At 41.7% G+C, this 22,258-nt stretch overlaps 2 protein-coding genes across 14 annotated transcripts in view; one reads left to right on the top strand and one right to left on the bottom strand.

Annotated features, from left to right (window-relative positions):
- DDHD1 (DDHD domain containing 1) overlaps positions 1-16,704 on the bottom strand; it is a 124,665-nt gene extending 107,961 nt beyond the window's left edge. For 8 of the 9 annotated variants that reach the window (XM_055289330.2, XM_055289332.2, XM_055289333.2 and 5 more), the window contains exon 1: positions 15,621-16,458. In XM_055289330.2, the coding sequence (XP_055145305.1) occupies positions 15,621-16,458 (838 nt within the window). Of the gene's footprint in view, positions 1-15,620 lie in introns of all 9 variants that reach the window. The other variant, XM_055289334.2, reaches the window with a different exon arrangement.
- The window catches only part of LOC129487882 (uncharacterized), an 82,133-nt gene continuing 75,658 nt past the window's right edge, over positions 15,784-22,258 (top strand). For 4 of the 5 annotated variants that reach the window (XR_010122365.1, XR_010122362.1, XR_010122363.1 and 1 more), the window contains exon 1: positions 15,784-16,021. Coding sequence is in view for 1 of the 5 variants with exons in the window: in XM_063645589.1 (XP_063501659.1) it covers positions 16,457-16,912 (456 nt within the window). In the remaining 4 variants the exon portion in view is untranslated. Of the gene's footprint in view, positions 16,022-16,456; positions 17,093-22,258 lie in introns of those variants that run through there. The other variant, XM_063645589.1, reaches the window with a different exon arrangement.

Genomic DNA, 22,258 nt, shown 5'->3' with positions numbered 1-22,258 from the left:
AACCACTGGAAAGGAGCAGGTGGAACAATCTCCAGAGCTCATATAGGGCAACCAATAGTTCATGCTCCAATCAGCAGTCAGAATATAAAGACCTAATCCAAGAGGCATTGAGCAATGTCCTCAGAAAGGTAGTGCCTCAGTAGTGGAGATAAATTATCCCCACATTAAATGCTGTTGTCACTGCCCTAACAAAGCTCAAAAGAAAGCCTTGATAGAACAAATTAATTTGAAGTATCTTAACTGTCCATTAGAATAAGATCCAAAAGTACTAAAGGAATCCTACATAATCCAAAAACATCTAAAGCATATACCTAACAGGTATCCAAAGCAGCATGAAAATTCAACACATGCCCAGGAGAAAAGTCAGTCAATAAAAACATCCAGAAACAACATGGGTAGGAAAACTGGCAGAAAAAGATGTTAAAACAACCATTCCTCACTCCCTAGATTCAAGAAGGTGGAGGAAAATACAAACATGATGAGGGAGAAAACGGAAGATACAAAAAATACCTAAAATGAACTTCTAGAGATGAAAAATACAGTATCAAAAATAAAACATATAACAAATGAGATCAATAGTAAATTAGAAATTACAGAAGAAAAGATCAGTGAAATTCTTCAAAGTCATAATATAGCAATAGGACATATTCATTCAAGAAAACAGCAATAGAAACATAATAGAAACTAAGATGAAATACAAAGAAAAAAGAAAGTAACAGGGCAGGCCAGGTGCAGTGGCTCATGCCTGAAATCCCAACACTCTGGGAGGCTGAGGTAGGTGGATCACTTGAGGTCAGGAGTTTGAGACCAGCCTGGCCAACATGACGAAACCCTGTCTCTACTAAAAATACAAAAATTAGCTGGGCCTGGTGGCACACGTCTGCAATTCCATCTATCTGAGAGGCTGAGGCAGGAGAATCGCTTGCACTTGGGAGGCAGAGGTTGCAGTGAGCTGAGATTGTGCCACTGCACTCCAGCCTGGGTGACACAGTGAGACTCTTTCTCAAAAAATAAAAAGAAAATCACAGGGCTACAGGGCACTATACTATAGGGCAATATAAAAATGTACAGAGTGGTTAAGTAATATCAAAACATACTGACTTACACGTAGTAGGAATCCGAGATAAGGGGTAGGATGAACAGAAAAATAAATTTGGAGAATAGCCAAATTTGATGAAAGTGATAAACCCACAGTTGCCAGAATCTCAACAAATCCCATGAAGATGAATTATGAAGAAAACCACAGCAAGACATATCATAATCAAATTGCTGCAAGTCATCAATAAAGTCAGGGGGTTGGGGGGAGGAAGCTGTCAGGGAAAAAAAGGCTGACAGAAGAACAAAAACAATAGCAAACTTCTCATCAGAAACTACAGAAGTGAAAGACAATGAAGTGATGTTTAAGTTGTGAAGGAAAAAAAAAAGTCCACCTAGGATGCTATACCCAGCAAAATTATCTTTCAAAACAGAAACAGAGTTTAAAGAAACTGTTTTTTAAAAATTGACTACTTAAAGGCTGGGTGCAGTGGCTCATGCCTATAATCCCAGGACTTTGGGAGGCTGAGGTGGGTGGATCACTTGAGGTCAGGAGTTCAAGATCAGCCTGGCCAACATGGTGAAACCTTATCTCTACGAAAAATACAAAAATTAGCCAGGTGTGGTGGTGCACATCTATAATCCCAGCTACTTGAGAGGCTGAGGCAGGAGAATTGCTTGAGCCTTGGAGATGGAGGCTGCAGTGAGCCAAAATTGTGCCACTGCACTCCAGCCTGGGCAACAGAGCGAGACTCTGTCTCAAAAAAAAAAAAAAAAAAAAAAAGGGAAAAAGATTGTATTTTGGTGTTTATAAAGATTGTATTTTGGCGTTTATAACAAATAGTAACGAAATGTATGACAATGGCAAAACGGCTATGAGGAGGGTAAATGAAAGTATGCTAATAAGTTTCTTCCAGTCTACAAGAGTGACACAAAAATTTTTTGAACCCTTCAGAGAGCTGAGGTCACAGTGCAACTATCTATCTAAGGAAAAATAAGATGTAAGTACTTGCTTACTTAGGGGGAAGACATCAGATGCCATACAAGCCAGTAAAAAGATTTCAGCAAAAATGTTTCAACAATTTGCTAAAGGTCCAATGTGGGCTATAGTAAGACTATAAAACTTCTGGGGCTTCAGACACAAGAGGAAATTACACCTTGTTGCAGGTTCTTCTCCACAGATATTACCAGGAACTCATAAGAAAGACTGAGGGAAGGGCAAGAAACCTGAAAAAGTATGCCCTTCATAGAGCAGGCTTGGGAGAAGGCAACAGTGGAAAGGATCCAGGTCTGCCTGGATCCTTACAAGGTCTTGTCTAGATCCTTACTCCCTATCTCACCTAAGGAATGAAAGCCTTAAGCTGCTGCTAGAACAGCAACAACTAAAGAACCATAGCAGCTGGGAAAAGGTAATAGGAGAAAAAAAAAAAAAACACACCCACATAGGCAAACTGTCAGAGGCAGGAAATTGTCCTGGGCCTAGAACATGAGGTCATTCATGGCTGGGGTACAGCAGAATTGCTGAGAAGGCTCCACTCTTGAGACCCAGAGACACTGTGCCTAAGAATAAGGCAGAACCAGAACAGCAGAGAATGTCCCTTCCCCACTCTTGCCCACACCATCATCACCAAGTTAGGGAGTGAGTTTCGTCTATTTCTGGGGGAGAGTAAAAGCATGAAGAACCTTCTTTGAGATAAAGGTGGAAAGGGAAAACCTGAAGCTAAGAATAAAGCAGACCTGAAGGAAAATCCTTGGCAAACCAGCCCTCTACTCAAAATGCAAGGCAATGCTAGAGGAATTTGAAGCCTGTGGTGCACTGATAGTAACCACAGCAATAATGAAACCCAAATGCAGATCAACTCCCAACTAGGTTGCTCAATCCCCCACACTAAATGTCTAGCAAAATACAAGGTGTGCCTTGAGAATTTACTTGAACCCGGGAGGCAGAGGATGCAGTGAGCTGAGATCACGCCACTGCACTCCAGCCTGGGCAACACAGTGAGACCCTGTCTCAAAAAAAAAAAAAAAAAAAAAACAAGGCGTGCCTATTTCTAGCCATAAATACTCTTCTGCCCACCACAAGATGTCCAACTTTAAATTAAATTACGAGACATACAAAGAAGATGGGAAAAACCAACACACTGTCAAGAGACCACAAAAAAAAAAAAACAATAGACCCAAACCAGAAATGCCCACAGATGCTGGAACTATTAGAAAAATTAAAATAACTATGATTAATATACTAAAGGCTCTAGTGGAAAAGGTAAGCAACATGTATAATTAGATGAGAAATTTCAGCATGGAAATAGAAACTACAAGAGAGTCAAACAGAAATGCCAGAAACTAGAAAAATGGTAAGATAGATAAAGAACATCTTTGATCAACACAGCTGAAGAAAGAATCAGTAAACTCGAAAATAAGTTAAAAAAAATTATGCAAATGGAAATACAAAGAAAAAAAAGAGTGGGGGAAAAATTAAACAGAATAGAGCATCCATGAGCTGGGGAACTATATCAAATGATCTAACATACATATGTAATTGAATTCAAAAAGCTTAGAAAGGCCTGGCGCAGTGGCTCATGCCTGTAATCCCAGCACTTTGGGAGGTCGAGGTGGGCAGAGCACCTGAGGTCAGGAGTTTAAGACCAGCCTGACCAACATGGTGAAACCCCATCTCTACTAAAAATACAAAAATTAGCCAAGTGTGGTGTTGTGCGCCTGTAATCCCAGCTACTTGGCAGGCTTAGGCAGGAGAATTGCTTGAACCCGGGAGGTGGAGGTTGCAGTGAGCTGAGATTGTGCCACTGCACTCCAGCCTGGGCAACAGAGTGAGACTCTGTCTCAAAAAACAACCAAAAAAACTCAGAGAACACAAACCAAGATAAATATGAAAAAGTATTCCTAAAAACTAATATTAAAGATAGAAGAGAATCATTAAACAAAATCCAATCCCAAAGAAGGCAGGAAAAGAGAAGAAAGGGAATGAAGAGGGGGACAAATAGAAAATGAGTAGCAGGATGTTCATTTTTAAATTAAACTTAGCATTAATCACACTAAATGTAAATGGTCTAAAATGCCAATTAAAAGGCAGAGGTTGTCAGAATAAATTTTAAAAAGCAAGACCCAACAGACAGGTAAAGAAACATACAGGTTTAAATGTAAAAGGACAGGAAAAGATATAAATTGCAAATACTAATCAAAAGAAATCTAGAGTGGCTATATTAGTATCAAATAAAGTAGACTTCAACAAAAGAAACATTACTAGAGATAAAGGGGGATATTTCAAAGTGATAAAGGCAGTATTTCATCAAAAGGATGTAATAATATTAAATGTATACACATCTATAAACAGAGCTTCAAAATACATGAAGCAAAAACGAATATAACTTTATTCAGGCTAACTACATCCACAATTATAGTTGGAGACTTCATCTTTCTCCTCACTGACAAAATAATACAGATCAATAAGATACAGAAGTTTTAAATTAGAAGGACAGAGTGGCAATACATAGGTAGAAAGAACAATAGAGATTAAATAAAACTACCAATTTGCCAGAAGAAGGTTAACTCCCCTAGAATCTCTTGAAATGCAACCTTGGACTGACTGAACTGGTAATTCTTGGAGTATAAGTGAAAACGAGTGAAGGTGAGGCAGCTTCTGGCCATTTAGACTAGGGGGTTTATGAACTAACAGAATTACCAAAGTAAGGTCTTCAAACCCCCTGCAAACAGAATTTCTTCTATTAAAGAGGAAGATTCTCTGGCCCTAGCTCAGATCTCCTGTACCAAATCTCCAGGGATAAGGTCTGAGACTGTATTTTAACAATCTTCCCAGTAACTGTTACACTCAATTACATCTGCAAACTACTGGTCACACACAAGTGTTAGAAATTAACAACACAGGTTGCCATTCTGCAGACTACAGAATCCAACAGAGGCAATCAGAGGCTGAAGAGTATTCCATTGTCTTCATCTTACCTAGAAAGTTCTACATTTTCTTCAAACTCAGAGTTCAAAGGAGGAATTAAGGTGAAGTGTGAAACTTCACTGTGACTCCCAGAACTTTTGGAGTGATTAAGTAGTTTTAAGATGAGTACATGAAAATATCTATAGTACATGTGTGTATGTACATGTATATATGGTTATCAAATATAGGCTGAAGTAATTTTGATAGAGTCATAGCTTTCCACCCTTCCCCCCAACCCCAAATAGAACAGGTTTACCACGTATTTTTTTTAATTTCCAGAAGATAGGCCTGTAGTTCAAGAGCAAATATACCAGTCTGGCTTAGCTAATGCTTATTGACCTAGGTACTGTGCTAAGCATTCTGCATATATGTACTTCAATTAAATCTTAATAATAATAATCACCTGATAATAACTTTTGGAAACAGGAATGATTCCCATTTACAAAGGAGAAATAAATTAGGCCACAGAGATTATAACTTGTCCGAAGGCATGTAACTGGTAAATCAAGGATTCAAACTAAGGGAATTTGACAACAAAGATCTGTGTATCTGTTTCCACATGGTTTTTATTGCCAGTGATGGATAAGGAATGGCTGTCATGTCCACTGACTAAGGAGAGATTCAAGATTATTTTATACTGTTAGATTTTATACTAAGTGCCAGAACCTAGCTGCCATCCCCACTACTGCTTGTTTAACTGCAGATCAATTAAGAAGATTCTCTCATAGTTTTCATGCTAAGATCTCCATCATAAGAACAACTGTGGGCCATTTTTTTCTTGCTGGCATGGCAAAAAAACAAACAAACAAACAAACAAACAAAAAAAACAAGAACATTACTGGCTTTGACTTAACTGAAAACTGAGCAGTCTTTTAGAAAACTGTAAAGTTCTCTATTTTATCAAAAATCCTGGTAGCTGGGAGAGTCGTCTAAATGAGCTCTGGGGATAAAGTTGGTATCTCTCACATTTGGTGACAGGATCTGCATACCAACAAAAGCAGATGCTCAAGAATTTAGAATGCTTTTATAGGAAAAAATTCGTCCTTTCCCACAGGCAATAGATCTGTAAGAGAATGACTGGTGAACTTCTCCCAGGTCCAAGCCAGGAGAACTCAAGACAGCACCGATCTTTCTGGGGCCTGAGAGACCAGACAAAAATCACAGCTTCTCATAAAGGCAGGCAACAGTTTACAGAGGATCTAGGGCTGTGCCCATTTGAGAGTTGATTATCAAGATGGCAGGCCAAGAATATGCCATGTGAGGAAAGAGACTACAAATTGAAACAGGAGAGCCAAGAATGTCAAGTGGTTGGAAATTTGGAAGAACAGGCAGGAAGCTGGAGAAACAATCATAGCTAACAGTTTTACAGAACTTACTATTCATCATGGGATATTTTTAAGATCTTTAAATATTTTGACTATTAAAAACAATCACAAGAGGTAGATAATATTATCGACATTTTATAGAAGAAGAAACTAAGACACAGGGAATTTCAGTTGCTCAAGGTCATAGTGTACAGCAGAGCTGGGATTTGAGCCAAGTCTGGATCCAGTGGTCCTTAACATTCTTGAAACACTAAACAATGTTGCCTTCCTAGAAAAACCAGTAAGAATTGAAAAGGAGGCGGCAGAGATGAAACTGATGAGCTGTGGTAAGGTGAGTGGTGATTTGAAAACAAATGCTGTAAACCATGTTTTTTAGAAATGCTTGTTTCTCGGTGCTGTAAAGAACTAGCTCTTGAACATAAATTTAATTCCTCAGCAAGGCCATTTTTACTTTCTGCAGAAAGGGTACACTCGCCAGCAGTTCTGCCATGAGAGTATGCCGAACAAAGGAGACAGGGTCATTTATAACCTGACGCGTCCACCTTACTGCTGTGTCTGGTTTCTATTGGCTGGAACAGGACCTCATATTCTGTATTTGTCCTGATTGGCTAGCAACTTAGAACTTTTTAAAACAAGCAAAGGCAGAGGAGAACAAAGGAAGGAGGAAGTAACTTGTGGAATGCTGAGAAAAGTAAAAACACCTTCAAATAAGGAAGAGGAACAGGCTATGACTTAATGCTTGCTTGGACCAGTATAAGCATGAGAGGGCAAATATTTAGGCTAAATTGTAGGAGCTAAGAACATAAAGTATGTTGATTTCTTTATTATGGCTAGCAGATATTTAAGAAAGTTAGCACAGGTCTTTGAATAAATTTTGCTTCTAAGAGAAGTTACTCGTTTTTCTTAATTAGATGGGGAGGAAAGTCTTTGAAGAGGAACTTTACTTTTTACAAGGCTCAACCTTTGTATGTGGCCTATCATACTCCTTGATGGATTGTAGGTCTTTCCATTAAAGGCAGAATCCTGCCAGGCAATTAGAATTCCAAATGATTCAACCCAATATTCCAAGATTAGGGGCATTCACTATACATGAGACACGGTTGCATCTTTCTCCCCTACCAAAACAAATGTAATAGATAATGTACTTTATACAAAATAGCATAACAAGTGAAACAGTAAATAGGTGAAAGAATAAACTGCAACTATATCCAACCAGATATTCTAAAATATAAAGTCCTAATGTTTTCCAATGAAAGGCGAAGAGCGGAATCATGGGTAACTTGTGCTAATCTTAAATAAGAAGCATAACAGTGATTGGCTATACAATAAGAATGTTAAGGAAAGGCAAGTATCTTTTCCTAAACCTTATAGACAGGTACACTTGTCTCATATGGTGTTAGCCATATAGGAAAGGTTCATTTCAGCAGTAGATAGCCACATTGGAAGAATATGAGTCACTGAAAGTGCTTCAGCAACCAAACTGTGCTTTCCTCAGTTTGGGTGCTCAACAACGTCTTTGGTTTGAAGTAGATTCTCTCTTTCCTACAATTGTCTTTTGATTTACAGCAAAGACTTTGTTTAAAAAATAAACAAACTTGGGTGCACTTAATGTTGAAACATATACCAGATGTTAAAATGCAAGTTTTACTGAAGGTCAAGTAGGTGTGTCAGGTACACATGAGATACCCTGGGCCTAGTTAGAAGCAATTCTACAGAATGAGAATAACAGACTCAGCCAATAAAATATGAACTAAAAGTTGCTATTAAGTAGTTGTAGTAAGTTGTAAAATATAAGAGTGGAATTGCATTTAACTAAATGCCTACACTAAGGCTTAGAAGTAATTCTGACTCTGCTCCCTGTGCATCATCCAAAATTACAGAGCAGAGGCCGGGAGCGGTGGCTCACATTTGTAATCCCAGCACTTTGGGAGGCTGAGGCAGGTGGATCATCCGAGGTCAGGAGTTCAAAACCAGGCTTACCAACATGGTGAAACCCCGTCTCCACTAAAAATACAAAACTTAGCTGGGCGTGATGGTGCTGGCCTGTGATCCCAGCTACTCGGGAGGCTGAGGAATGAGAATTTTTTGAACCTGGGAGGTGGAGGTTTCAGTGAGCCAAGATGGTGCCACTGCACTCTAGCCTGGACGACAGAGGGAGACTCCATCTCAAAAATAATAAAAAAATAACATTACTGAGCAGAGCATTCCATGGCACGTGCTTTAAAATCTTCAGTTTTAACAAGGCCGGGTGTGATGGATCATCCCTGTAGTCCCAGAACTGTCGGAGGCTGAGGCAGGAGGGCTGCTTGAGCCCAGGAGTTTGAGACCACCCTGGGCAACATAGGAAGACCATGTCTCTACAAGTAATAATTTTAAAAATTAGCTGGGCATGGTGACATGCACCTATGGACCTAGCTTCTTTGAAGGCTGAGGTGGGAGGATTGCCTGAGCCTGGGAGGTCAAGGCTGCAGTGACCTATGATCACTCCACTTTACTCTGGCCTAAGCAACAGAACAAAACCTTGTCTCAAAAAAAAAAAAAAAAAAAAAAGTTTTAACATAGTACAACTAGTTATTTGTCTCATATCATGTTTCTCAAAGGATATCCTGCATCAATGTTCAGAAAGATAGTCCACTGAGAAGCAGCCAGAGACAATTAGTAATATCAGAGAGATTTCCATTCATATCGTTAATATTACATTCTAGCACATAAAAGCTTAACTCTCCATTATTTGGAAAAGCCATCCATTCAGATGGAATCTGTATTTCTCAAGGATTTTTCCAGTATCTGAGGTCTTGGAATACAGAAGTACCAATGACAAGGTCATTTCCAAAGGGTGACCTGACCCCCGGAAGTCATTCAATAGTTTACTTAAACATACAGAGCAATGATTATAAATATTATCTACAGATAGCTTAATGTAATAAGACATTAAAATAAACATTAATGGGCAGGGTATGGTGGCTCATGCCTGTAATCCCAGCACTTTGGGAGGCCGAGGCAGGTGGATCACTTGAAGTCAGGAGTTCAAGACAAGCCTGACCAACATAGTGAAACCCTGTCTCTACTGAAAATACACAATTAGCCAGGCATTGTGGCACATGCCTGTAATCTCAGCTACTTGGGAGGCTGAGGCAGGAGAATCACTTGAACCTGGGAGGCAGAGGTTGCAGTGAGCTGAGATCGCTCCATTGCACTCCAGCCTGGGCAAATAAGAGTGAAACTCCGTCTCAAAACAAACAAACAAAAAGGCCGGGCGCGGTGGCTTATACCTGTAATCCCAGCACTTTGGGAGGCCGAGGTGGATTACTTGAGGTCAGGAGTTCAAGATCAGCCTGGCCAAAATGGTGAAACTCCATATCTACTAAGAATATAAAAATTAGCCGGGCATGGTGGCACATGCCTGTACTCCCAGCTACTAGGGAGGCTGAGGCAGAAGAATCGCTTGAACCTGGGAGGCAGAGGTTGCAGTGAGCTGAGATCACACCACTGTACTTCATCCAGGGCAACAGAGCATCTCAAAAAAAAAATAATAATAATAATTAATGTATAATTCAATCTTGTTGACAATCTGTTGATGCTAAAAAGCAGTACATAAAATATAATTACTTTTATACGATCATACCAATTTTGCTACTGTTTTTCTTCAGTTCTCTGGTATAGGCAAGTTCCAATTTTTTACCACCTTGAATTTCACTTGTCTCCTAATCTAGGAGTATCAGAAAGTATCTGCATTGTGGTTTTCATCCTATTAATCTACTCAATTGTCACTGATTCAACACTTGTTATGGGTACGATTTCCCTTTACCAATGTAGATGCAAAAGAGTAGAACTGTAGATTATATACAGTAACTATAAAAAAGTTTTTCCTTGTTCTACTTTTTAACTGAACTTTTATGTATTGTGGAAAAAAAGAAGGGACTCTGTATATCTGTACCCTTCATCAATGCTGACAGTTTTTTTTTTTTTTATAACATGCACAGTTTAAATTCCACTACACTCATGAAAAAACAAAGGTCTTAGGTTGGATTCCCTAGTTATTAGGAATTCCATAATTACCTATTTCCCAATCTCTTTTGCCAATATTTTTCATCTTAGGCTTCCTGTGAATAATACATTCTCCTTCTAGTTCTTCTCCCTGACATCCACTTTCCTCCCCCAGTGTCCATAATTCTCAGAGGATTCCTTGACCAGCACATCCAGATTTTTCTTGCTCTCTACAAAAAAGGATCAACTGTAGGTTCCAGACATCAAAGTTCTCAGCAAAATACAAACTATAAAGAGTTATATGGAGATAAAAGACCCAAAATAAAATTTGGAAGAGAGAAGCATACTCAAGGTCTCTTTTATAAGAAAACGGTAAAAGAGGAAAGAAAAGCAGAGGTGGTTGACAGGGGTAAGAAAACCACACTGATTGCTCTAAGTATTTGCATAAAGCACTTGCAAAACATGCATTATAACATTTTGGCCATATATAAGGTGAATCAATAACTGATATTAGATCCGTTTTTAAAGTAATGGCGCATTTCAAAGGGCAAGAGAAGCCCCAGATGCCATGGTCAGGTGCCAAGTCCTGCCTTCCATACATGTCACTATCCATTCACATCCTTTTTCCGTTTTAGCAGGCCACTGTGCATTCTAAAATGCACTCTAAAGCCAACTTGATCTAGGATGAGGTGGGTTCTCAGAAAACTGGGGCCTTGGTACTGTAAACCTGAGCAGTCAGGGTTCCAATGCAGTCCAAGGCTGCTTTCCAGTCCAGGCTAGTGGGAAATAACACAGTTATAAGGAGTAAAAGATAAAAGTCTCCAACACTTTTTCGGGGTAAGGCATGATCTCTATAGTCCTGCTTTACTGGAGACAGAAACTGATCAAAAAAGAGTGCCTTCTACCCCCTGGGACTCCATTATTTTCCCATGATGCCCTGTGCCACACAAAGGATTGCTATTATGAATAACACGGTCACATCTACACCAAGTTTGTAAACATTATGTAATTAAGGGAAAAGCTCTAATTTTTTTTATCTCATTGTATTGGTAATATAATCTTCCCTTTGTTGCAATATACCACAAAAACAACTGGTCTATTTCTAAAGCATTTGAAACTGAAAATGGTTTAAAATTACAATAACGCAAGTAGGCTGTATAAGTATACCAGAAGGTGGGGGGTGACAGAGGAGAAAGAAGAAATCTGTGGTTTATAGTTAGACTCCTGGAAACTACATATAAAAATTTGGTCAATTAAATAACTTTATTGAGTCAATGAATAGAAATCACACAACTCCCTACTGCAAACTGCACATATCACTGCCATTGGAATTGTTGAATTATTCTTTTTTTTTTTTTTGAGAGGGAGTCTTGCTCTTGTCACCCAGGCTGGAGTGCAGTGTCACAATTTCGGCTCACTGCAAACACTGCCTCCCGGGTTCAAGTGATTCTCCTGCCTCAGCCTCCTGAATAGCTGGGATTACAGGTGCCCGCCACCACGCCCGGCTAATTTTTGCACTTTCAGTAGAGACGGGGTTTCGCCATGTTGGCCAGGCTGGTCTCGAACTCCTGACCTCAGGTGATCCACCCACCTCAGCCTCCCAAAGTGCTGGGATTACAGATGTGAGCCACCGCGCCTGGCCTAGAATTGTTGAATTATTCTAAGCTCATGAAATATCTCTAGAATATTCCATATGCCTTCCCATCTGCTATTACTGAATGCTTTGGCCACTTTCTTGCCAATGTTCCTTAGACATTTTTTCACCTCTGATGAGGTACTGACTAATAACAAGAAATTGTGGGCACTCAACAACTGTGCACTGATTAACCTTACTAACCTGTATGTGAACTTCTAAAAATAAGGTGTATAGTTTTTGTGAGATCCACATATAGTTAACACCTAGTACAATGTGCCAACCACTGTGATAAGTATGTTACCTATAATAATCCTCAAAATAAGTCTATGAAGTGAGTACAAACAGGAAGAACACTGCGAACAAGAGAGTTCACTTAACCATTACTCAGCAATGATTAGTTTTTATCTAAAATGTCCACATGCAGCCAGGAGAATATCTAAACATACAATAAAACAAAAATAAGTTTACTACAATATTTTTTCATATGTAATAATACTGGCTCCTCATTAATAGAAGAAAAATTCTGTCCTCCTTTCTGATTCATGTACCCCAAATTAGTTCAAATTTTATCTGCTAGTCAAGTTCAAAAGGAAGAATAAAATAAAATCTTTCTTTTAGAATAGGTATAGCTAACTTGTTGGCCTTGACACCCAGATGCAGTGGGATAAATTAGGCCACAAAAATCTAAATGGCCAATGGATTCATACCACCATTCTGCATAGGAACTTACTGGACTTTTTTTTTTTTTCTAAACTCTTTTATTACCACTAAACAGACAGTTTCCAAAACAGCTAAAAGGGAAAAGTAAAATGGGGGCAAGGTCAAAAGCTGCAACGTATAGTATGAGTTTTTCTATTTGAAGAAAGGCTGAAGAACCCATATGAGGACTGGACCCTCCTAGAAAGTGTGAAAACTTACAGAGACTTAAGAAACCAATTAAAGTTATATGAGATTCTGTGAGAAATGGCAAATTACAGGATAGACAAAAAACACTACTGTTTTTATTATAGCTCATACAAGGGCTTGGACATCCACAGGATTGTATCTTGTAGAGCACTATTTAGAAAATGCTAAAATACAGATAAAAATAGGTGTTGCTCTTATGCTAGTTAACAAAAACTTACAAGCTATAATTGGCCTAATGGCTATTTGCTTTAGGAAAGAAGATTGGAGAAAGATAAGTCCACATTACCTTTAGGTTAACTTTTGTAGGCTCCCACCAGTTTTCACCTGATTTATGACACTAGCATTCTACTGATATTCTGCTTCCAACTCTTCAGTTCAACCTTTGCATTGTCATTAATCACATGTAAGTATAAAGAACCTTCTACTGTTTGGTTCCTCATTACTCACAGGATAAAGGCCAAACTCCTTAGCACTGCATATCTACCCTGTCTCTTTTCCAGCTACTCTCCCAAATGTGCCATTCATGTGCGGGTGCTCCCTTCACAATCTCCATCCTGTCCCTGACCAAACACTATCCCTCACATACTTCGGTCTCTGTGGTTGGTCAAAGCCCAAACCCACCCCATGTGTCACAGTGCCTGCAGGTGTAGACCTCACTTCCTTAAAATGCCACGCAGTTTCAGACCTGTGTCCTTGTGTATGTGCCCCATCTAGCTGGAATGCCCTTCCCTCTATTCCTCTGCTTCATTAAATTCATCCTGTAAGACTCTGTCTTAAATCTTCTGGGACGCCTTCCTGATACCCTCATCCTTGGATGGGTCAGAAGCTCTTTGCATACTGCACTGTATTCCCCTACTAGACTAATGAATGAACTGCTTCATCACTTTCTAGCTAAGTGACCTTGGACAAGTTCATTAATTTCGCCGAGCCCATTTCTTCATGTATATAATGTTGGTATTAATTTGCTATCACTGTAAAATAATGAATGTCAAAAATCACTTTGTAAACAGTGAAGTACCATGCAGGCATTAACAATTTTATCAAAAACAAAGAGAGCACACAGTATTCTTGGTGAATATACTTCAGTTTAAGAGTAAGATTCATCTCTTGGTTTCCGTCCCCTCTCCAAGGATACCCTGTATTTTTATCCAACTTTCTGACTCCACTAAGTCTTGGTACTTCCATCTTCAGGAAAAAAAAATCTATGATGATGTTTAAGTCATTTGAAGGAAACACCGAGTGGGAAGCTCTGAAAGGGTCAGGATTTTGCTTTTCCTCATCTTTCTTAATGCCTTCACAAGAGTACCGTTATGCACATATAAATATTCTGAATATGAAAGAACTGAATGAATATAAACATACCCTGCCTTTAGTGAGTTTATAATCTAAAAAAGTGAATGATGTAACAGATCTCACTAAATTTGACCTTATAAAAATGGTAATGAATGCCTTTAGTATCATCTTAATGTGCAGTAAGAAATTAAATTTCCTGCTATTATTTTATTTGGTGATTTGACACACGTTGGAATTGCTATCTTAGTAAGTCATGCTTAACATATGAATGTTTTAACATTATCAGAATCACTGATGCAATTCAATACCTAGTTATTGAATATGTATTGCACTAGGCCCTATCAGAGTACAAAGATAAAGGTGATGGGCTCTGCCGATGGTAAGGTGCTAAACATACAGAAAGGAAGCTGTCATCAATCCATCTAATTAATAGAGGGCAGAGTGTTGTATGGAGGATCTAAGGGTTGTGACAATCAATGAAGACATCTGAGTTAGGGCATTGGGCCCATGAAAATTAGAACCATATATTACATATTATAATACTCGTGGTCAATAACTTCTGTGACTATTGAATATCTCCTATATATTATATACGTAATATTTGCTGCATGCACTGGCAGATATTTATGGTCACCTTCCTCCTATTCTAACTACAAACCCATCTGTGTTGTTGTCTAATAAATACTGTTAACACTCATATCACACATAAGTACCAACCATAGTTCCAAGCCCTTGAGGTATATTTTCTAATTTACTTTCACAACAATCCCGTGAGGTAGGTACAATTTCTCCCTTTTTACAGATGAGGAAGACGAGGCATAGAAATGGTAATTTTTCAAGGTTAAGATGCAAAGACAAAAAATATGTAAATGAGGACCTAAGAGACAGAATCCAGTATTCCATCGAGGGAGCGGAGCCACTTGCCAGAGCTGCTTCACGCAGTGCTTTCCACCTCTCCGAACACACCCAGTGGGAACAATCTATCTCCTTTCCCGCCAGGGATTCTTTTACTTTTCCTGAATCCATAACTAAGCTGTTGATTCTCGAGCAGATCCTCTCAAACCTTCCTACTCCAGAAGACGTGCCGCTATTTAAATCATAGGCTGTTTAGGGTAAATGAGACCGAACCAGATCCCCAGGTAGATAAAGCTGGTAGGATCACGAAATTAAACCTCGGGCTGCGGATCCGGTCCTGGATCACTTCCAGGGGATGGCAGCAGCACCCGGCTCACCCAGGAGGCGCTACCCCCGAAGGTATCCAGTCCTCCTGACCCCAGGCAGCTTGGGTTTTGCCATCTGCTCGTTTACCCTTCACCTGCCGACGCTCCCTGCGCAATCTCCATCCTGCCCCAGCCAAACGCCAGGCCTCACGCGCCTCCCTCTTCGCGGCGACCAGTCCCAAACCCACACCGGTGCGCATCGGCCCATGCGGGGGCAGCCCGTCCTGCCCTAACCCCGGCCCGCTACTCACGGTTCCAGTACACCGGGTAGCACTCTCCTTGGGTCACATCCACCTCGTAGAGGCCGCCCCGCACGCACACAGGCTCGATGTTCACCAGCTCCACCATCTCCGGCTCGTGCCCCGTCGTACTCTGACAGAAGCCGCAGGCGCGGTCCTCATCGTCATCTTCTCCGGAACTGGAAGCTGGGCCCGTGGGGGAGCACACATGGTCGCCGTCCCGGTCCCCGCCCTGGGGCCGGGCACCCGTGGTCTGCAGCACGGTCCGGAAGGCGAGCTCGATGCGGAGCGAGTCGTAGCCGATGAAGGGCTTCCAGGTCTTCTTGTCCTCCTTGTAGAACCAGCGTACCTCCTCCGGGCCCAGCTCCGTCACTACCTCATAGCGGTGCCGGGCCGCCGGGCCACCAAGCCGGGTACGTTTCCTTTCCCCAGGGGCCCCTCCTGTAGCCCCGCCGCCCCCCGAGTTCGTCGGGACCAGCGGAGGCTGCTGCGGCGGGTGCAGCGACAAGGAGCTGCCGCCGCCGCCGCTCTCGCCCTCGCTGTAGTAGCGCAGCGAGGAGCCCGACTCAGCGGAGCTGAAGTCATAGTTCTCGTCACTGAGGCAGGGGTCCAGCGCGAGGTGGTGGTTGTGGTCCTCGGTACCCGGCGCCAAACGCAGCCCGGGTTCCCCGCACAGCAGGGCCAGGGGCACGTCGCCGTCGCCCGGGTCCCCGCCGGGCAGGTGCTCGAAGCAGCAGACGCCGCCGCCGAACGCTGGCCCCGCGTCTGAGTCCAGCTCCCAAGCGCCGCCGCCGCCGCGTCGGCCGTTATGTTCGGGGCTCCGTGGGGACCCGCGGCCCGGGTAATTCATGCTGTGGAGACGCCGCCGGCTGCCCGGCGGCGCGCGGAGCCGTGACCCCCAGCGCTTCCGCTACACATTCAACGCCGCCGCCCTCTCCACCCAAGAGTTTCTAATCTTTCAAATCCCGACCCGAGCTGCGGCGGCAGCGGCGGCCGCTGCGCCCCCACGAGACCCGCAGCCGCCGCAGCTGCGTTCTGCGGCCGGCCCCATTGTCACGCAGCCCGACGTAGGCGGTGCTTCAGCCCCCGCCCCGCCCCCCGGCCGCGCGCGCCGCCCCGGAAGCCCGGGCTGCACCGGCGCCGCGGGCGGCCGCGCCCCCTGCCCCTCTGGCTGGGTGGGCAGGGTGGCCTCGGGTCGCTCGCCGCTCTTGGGCCTCCTCGGCTCCCTTCCTCCTTCCCTGCGGTCTTCATGCACAGCTGCCTCGGTCCCCCACTTCTGGAGTTCACAGCCCAGATGTGGATAGGCTTTACCCCACTCATCTTTACAATGTGGGTCATGAGCCCAGAGTCTTAAGCTACGTGTCAAGAGGGCCCCGGGGTGTTGGATTCAGCACTGCTTTTTTTCACCTTAGGCCCTACTGCGGCCTCGCCTGGACGTTTTGTCACCTGGCCCTGGTCCCTCCAGACAGAACCAGGACGCATAGGTGGGTGGATACGAGGGCACTCCACCCCACACCCATCACTCACCTTGGTGTCACCACTCCCGCTGGGAAACTGGAATCTAAACCTTGCTTCATATGCCATCTCATATTATTACTTATCTTTTGATGCTTGGATTTCCTGTTTTCTCAACCTCATTGCTAGGCTCTAGACGGAAACCAAGTCTATGTCAGCCTCTCCCACACAGTGGGTGCGCAATCAGTCTTAGTTGATTATAATGATGTCAAGTCCAACCAGCTGTGGTAAAGAGTATTAGATTGACAGGTAGAAAACAACCAGGTTCTAGATTTAGCTTTGCTAACCAGCCACAGGCAAATCACATAATCTCCCTGATCTTTTTGGTTTCCTCATCTGTAAAATTAAGATTCTTGGACCAGATGATATCTAAAGTTCCTTCTAGCAATGGAATTCTATGAACTTTAAGGTTTCTTCCAGATTTTTATGCATCTCTGATTCTGTAACTCATATTCTGGGATCAAGGGATCAAGTTGAATACAGAGGCTCCCTTATGTGGGTCTTTTTTATTTAAAAAAATTATTTTATAAGCACATCACCCTATGTTGAGAATCCAGAGAAAAACCATCTCCAACCTCAGTGTTTTCATTTTAAGAATAGACAGTCTTCACTGTTTCTTTTACTCTCCGGTGGAATCAGATTGGTAGGGCAATTTTTCTTGCTCCTGAGATGTAACCTGTCAGACATTATTACTCTGTCGTTATTTAAATCAGGACCATCTGAAGTTTGTACAGTGCCTTTGTAGGAATTTGAAAAAAGGCATTGCTTCCTGTGGGCAGATACAGAGCGGTGTTGGAGTTCATGGCTTGTCAAGTGGAATACAGGCTGGATTTTCCACCCCGATTAGTGCCCTTAGCTGGTTAACCTTGTGCAGTGAACAACCTATCCAATTGTATACTGCAGCTCTGACTGAAAGCATCTAAGATCAGGACCCTCTTTACCACTCAAAAAAAATTTCTGAGTACCTGATTCCCAGTTGCTCCCCCAATATTTCTATTGACAATATGCAGAATATGATATTGGATATGAGCTTTGGTCTATTTACTAGCTGTAAAAGCATTCATTCTACAGGGTTTGAATAGGTGTCTGGCCACCTATATGCCAGGCACCTCTATGCTAACTTCTACTATAAGAGAGAATGGGAGAGGGTGAGTTCTTTCTTCAAGGAACTTACAGCCTAGAGGGGGATACAGACAGGTAAACAGATACATTATATTATAGTACAGTATGAAAAGTACTATGAAGGGGATTATAAATAAGGAATATCACAACATTTAAAATATCTCTATTCCTTTATGTTTCTTGACAGAATGTAGCCTAACTATACAGCTATCTGGTCAGATTATTTTGGCCAGATTTTAACTCTTGACTACCCAATTTCCATTAACATTATCCTCTGTTAAAAAAAAAAAAAGTACTAAGGCCGGGCGCGGTAATCCTAGCGCCTGTAATCCTAGCATTTTGGGAGGCCGAGGTGGGCGGATCACAAGGTCAGGAGATTGAGACCATCCTGGCTAACATGGTGAAACCCTGTCTCTACTAAAAAAAAATACAAAAAATTAGCCGGGAGTGGTGGCAGGCGCCTGTAGTCCCAGCTACTCAGGAGGCTGAGGCAGGAGAATGGCGTGAACCGGAAAGTGGAATTTGTAGTGAGCCAAGATCGTGCCACTGCACTCCAGCCTGGGCGACAGAGCGAGACTCCGTCTTGGAAAAAAAAAAGTACTTTCTGCTTTGCATTGAATGAATGTTTCTATTATTTTTAAGTGTGCTTATTTGGTTATTTTGAGAAGATTATCCTCTTGTGGTTTCACTGGGGAAATGCCACACTCTTTAGGTAGAGTGATCATTTTTGAAGGAAATGTTGATTCTCAACACAACCCAGGTGGCAGAAGAAGGGAATCCTAGCTTCTCTGCTGACCTCATTATCTTGGTCTAGAGCCAGGTGTGTGTAATCTTTTGGCTTTCCTGGGCCACATCGGAAGAAGAATTGTCTTGGGTCACACATAAAATACACTAACACTGATGATAGCTGATGAGCTTAAAAAAAATCACGAAAAAGTCTCATACTGTTTCAAGAAAGTTTATGAATTTGTGTTGGGCCACATTCAAAGCCATCCTGGGCTGCATATGGCCCATGGGCTGCAGGTTGGACAAGCTTGGTCTAGACCTTGTTGAGGGGAGATGTCAGTCAACATTTTGTGGGCTGAGATTGCTTCTGCCCCTTGGAAGTGAGCTTGGGCTATGGCAGACCCATATACTGGGTCCCAGGCTGACAGTGCCCAGAAGATATTTGAGAGCACAATATCTAACTTCATGTGACTGCATGTGTTTATTTCCTTTTTACTCCCTAGCCATATCAAGGCAAAGGTCATGATGTTGTTTTTCTCAACTTTTCTGCTTTAAAAAGTCATGTTTTATCTAATGCCTCCTGTTCCTACTCTCCTTTTGCTTTCTAGATCATCTTCTCAGGTAATATGATCCTGACCAGAGGGAGATGGGTTGGGGCATCTATTCTAGTCCCCACCTGCCAGAATAGGTGTCAGGTGGCTCCTCACCACTCTACATCATTAGTGTGTACAATGGACACAGCATTATCTGAACTTCCATGGCTCTATGTAAAGCATTCCATTGTATTTTAATAATTACCCAAGACCAGGCCTCTTTCACGTAAGGCAAATAAGTGTGATTGATTCAGACTTCTGGCATTACTGGGCCATGCTGCCGCAAGAAACAGGTGCATGTGGAATCAAGCCTGACGGAGTTATTGGTGTGGAGAAAAAAAAAAAAAAGAGGTAAAGCCTGTTGATTTGTACTGCAAAAGACTAAAACGGCTCGTCTGTGTATCCTACCACCTTCCTGTCCCCATTAGGCATATGGCAAGAGCTATCTAGTAACAATGGCCATCTCCTCCACGTGTCTCAAAGATGTTTTAGTGCAATTGTGTGCTGTCTTTCCCTTTTCTTCTTTTCTTAAAGTTTGTCCCTGTTATTCATTTTATTATTTTAGAGATCGGGTCTTGCTGTTGCCCAGGTGAAGTATAGTAGGCCAATCCTAGCTCACTGCAGCCTCAAACTCCTCAAGTAATCCTCCTGCTGCAGCCTCCCCAGTAGCTAGTATTACAGGCACAAGCCACCATGTTGTTCATTTTAACCTGTCTTCACCCTTGTAATGTTAGGGATCGCTTGATGCCAAGTAATTTATCCTAAGCCAACATCCCACACCTGCACTTGAAATAGCTTCATCCAAAGTGTATGATAGAGGACATCTATTTCGAATGAAAGAAAGAGGGCAGACGTAACCATGCCCCCATCTGCTGTATCTCATGTTTGATAAGCCATCCACCACACCTTAAATTTTATTTCACTTTTTATTTTTAAGATTACCACTTATCCAGTTTCTAAAGATGAGAGTGTTTTGTTTGATGCCCTGACTAAATGAAACAACAACCTAGACTGAAGCAGGGAACATTCACTGGACATTTCAGGCGCTGTGCTAGGCTCTACAGTGAAGCATTCACAGTCTAGTGGTGTCTATAAATAAAACCACAATGCCGACTTTTAAGTTCCTATGAGGAATATAATTGTAATGCCACTATAGCTGCATCACTACCCCAGGGTCATTCTCTCCCTACAGACAGATCAATAAACAAAATCAAATTACAATCCAAAGGAAGCAAGGTGGGCAGATATAACGTAGGGATTCATAATGAATAAAGTCATTAATCCTTCCTTTTATTCATTCAACAAATATTTATTGTCTAGTGCTGTTGTGTTTTTATTTTTAACTGAAATCACACTTAAAATGTAGAATTATGAAATGCATTTACTTAAAGATTTATGAGAGGCCTATCCACAAAACCATACTTACCAAAACCCTATAAAAATGTTTTCTATTCCTTTTGGAAATAAAGGTCAATGGTGGTGAAGGTATATATTCAAATGAAAGAAAGTATAATCAATACAACATTGATGCATACTCTGTGGAGGCAGCCACAAAATCCTCGTTAGCTTGTGTATATCAGACTGATTTGGCCATCTTCCTGCTCTTTCATTACAGAAAAGTGAGTTGGGCCATAGCTATCAGCTGCTGTGAGGCCCACATTATGCATCCATTGTAGATGTATTTAATGACTTCTGTGCTCTAGGATTTTTTCCTACCTCCACAGGTAAGTTGAAAGTACATATTTGTTCACAGACTCATATGAGCCTTCAATAAAAAGTAATTGATAATCATAATATGGTGCTGAGCAAGACTTAGAGGCAGCACCTTGCTTATGTGTATTTTCATATGTAAGTAAAAAGGAAAGAAAAGAGAAGCTTTGTTCCAATAAGGATTTATTTCCACTAATGTAACTGTCAGTAATTTGCTGAGCATTTAAAGGACTGAACGGCAGAATTGATTTACTGTTTTTGCAACTGCTGCTTAAAAAAGTATGTTTATCCTTACATCATAAGTCAGCAATTCATTTAAAGTTGCAGCTTGAATAAAATATGATTCTAGGCCGGGTACGGTGGCTCACGCCTGTAATCCCAGCACTTTGGGAGGCCAAGGCGGGTGGATCACAAGGTCAAGAGTTCAAGACCAGCCCGCCCAACATGGTGAAACCCCGTCTCTACTAAAAATACAAAATTAGCTGGGCGTGGTGGTGCATGCCTGTAATCCAGCTGTTCAGGAGGCTAAGGCAGGAGAATCGCTTGAACCCGGGAGGTGGAGGTTGCAGTGAGCCGAGATCATGCTACTGCACTCCAGCCTGAGCAACAAGAGCGAAACTCCATCTCAAAAAAAAAAAAAAAAAAAAAAAAAATATATATATATATATGTAATTCTAGACTCATAAGCTCACAAATTTTTTTGTGGGTCTCCCACTGGGTTATTTGAACCATACTAGATAGCCATTAGGATAATACCATTAATAAGTGTAAATGGCATGGTAGAAAAGCAAAATTCTTCAGAAATTTTATCTTCAAGGTTCAGCAACATGTATTTTAAATATGAGAAATTAGTAACAATGGCCCTGCATTTGTGACTCCTTCACTTCTTAAGTTTAGAACATCAGATTCATACTAATTCTTAATCATCTGTAAGAACTCACAAATAGTCCATTTGATTATTCATATTACTCTGCTTCTCGGGTT

This window comes from Symphalangus syndactylus, chromosome 8 (assembly GCF_028878055.3).
Source record: "Symphalangus syndactylus isolate Jambi chromosome 8, NHGRI_mSymSyn1-v2.1_pri, whole genome shotgun sequence".
Taxonomy (NCBI): Eukaryota; Metazoa; Chordata; class Mammalia; order Primates; family Hylobatidae; genus Symphalangus; species Symphalangus syndactylus.
This window is presented reverse-complemented; position numbering and strand designations above follow the sequence as displayed.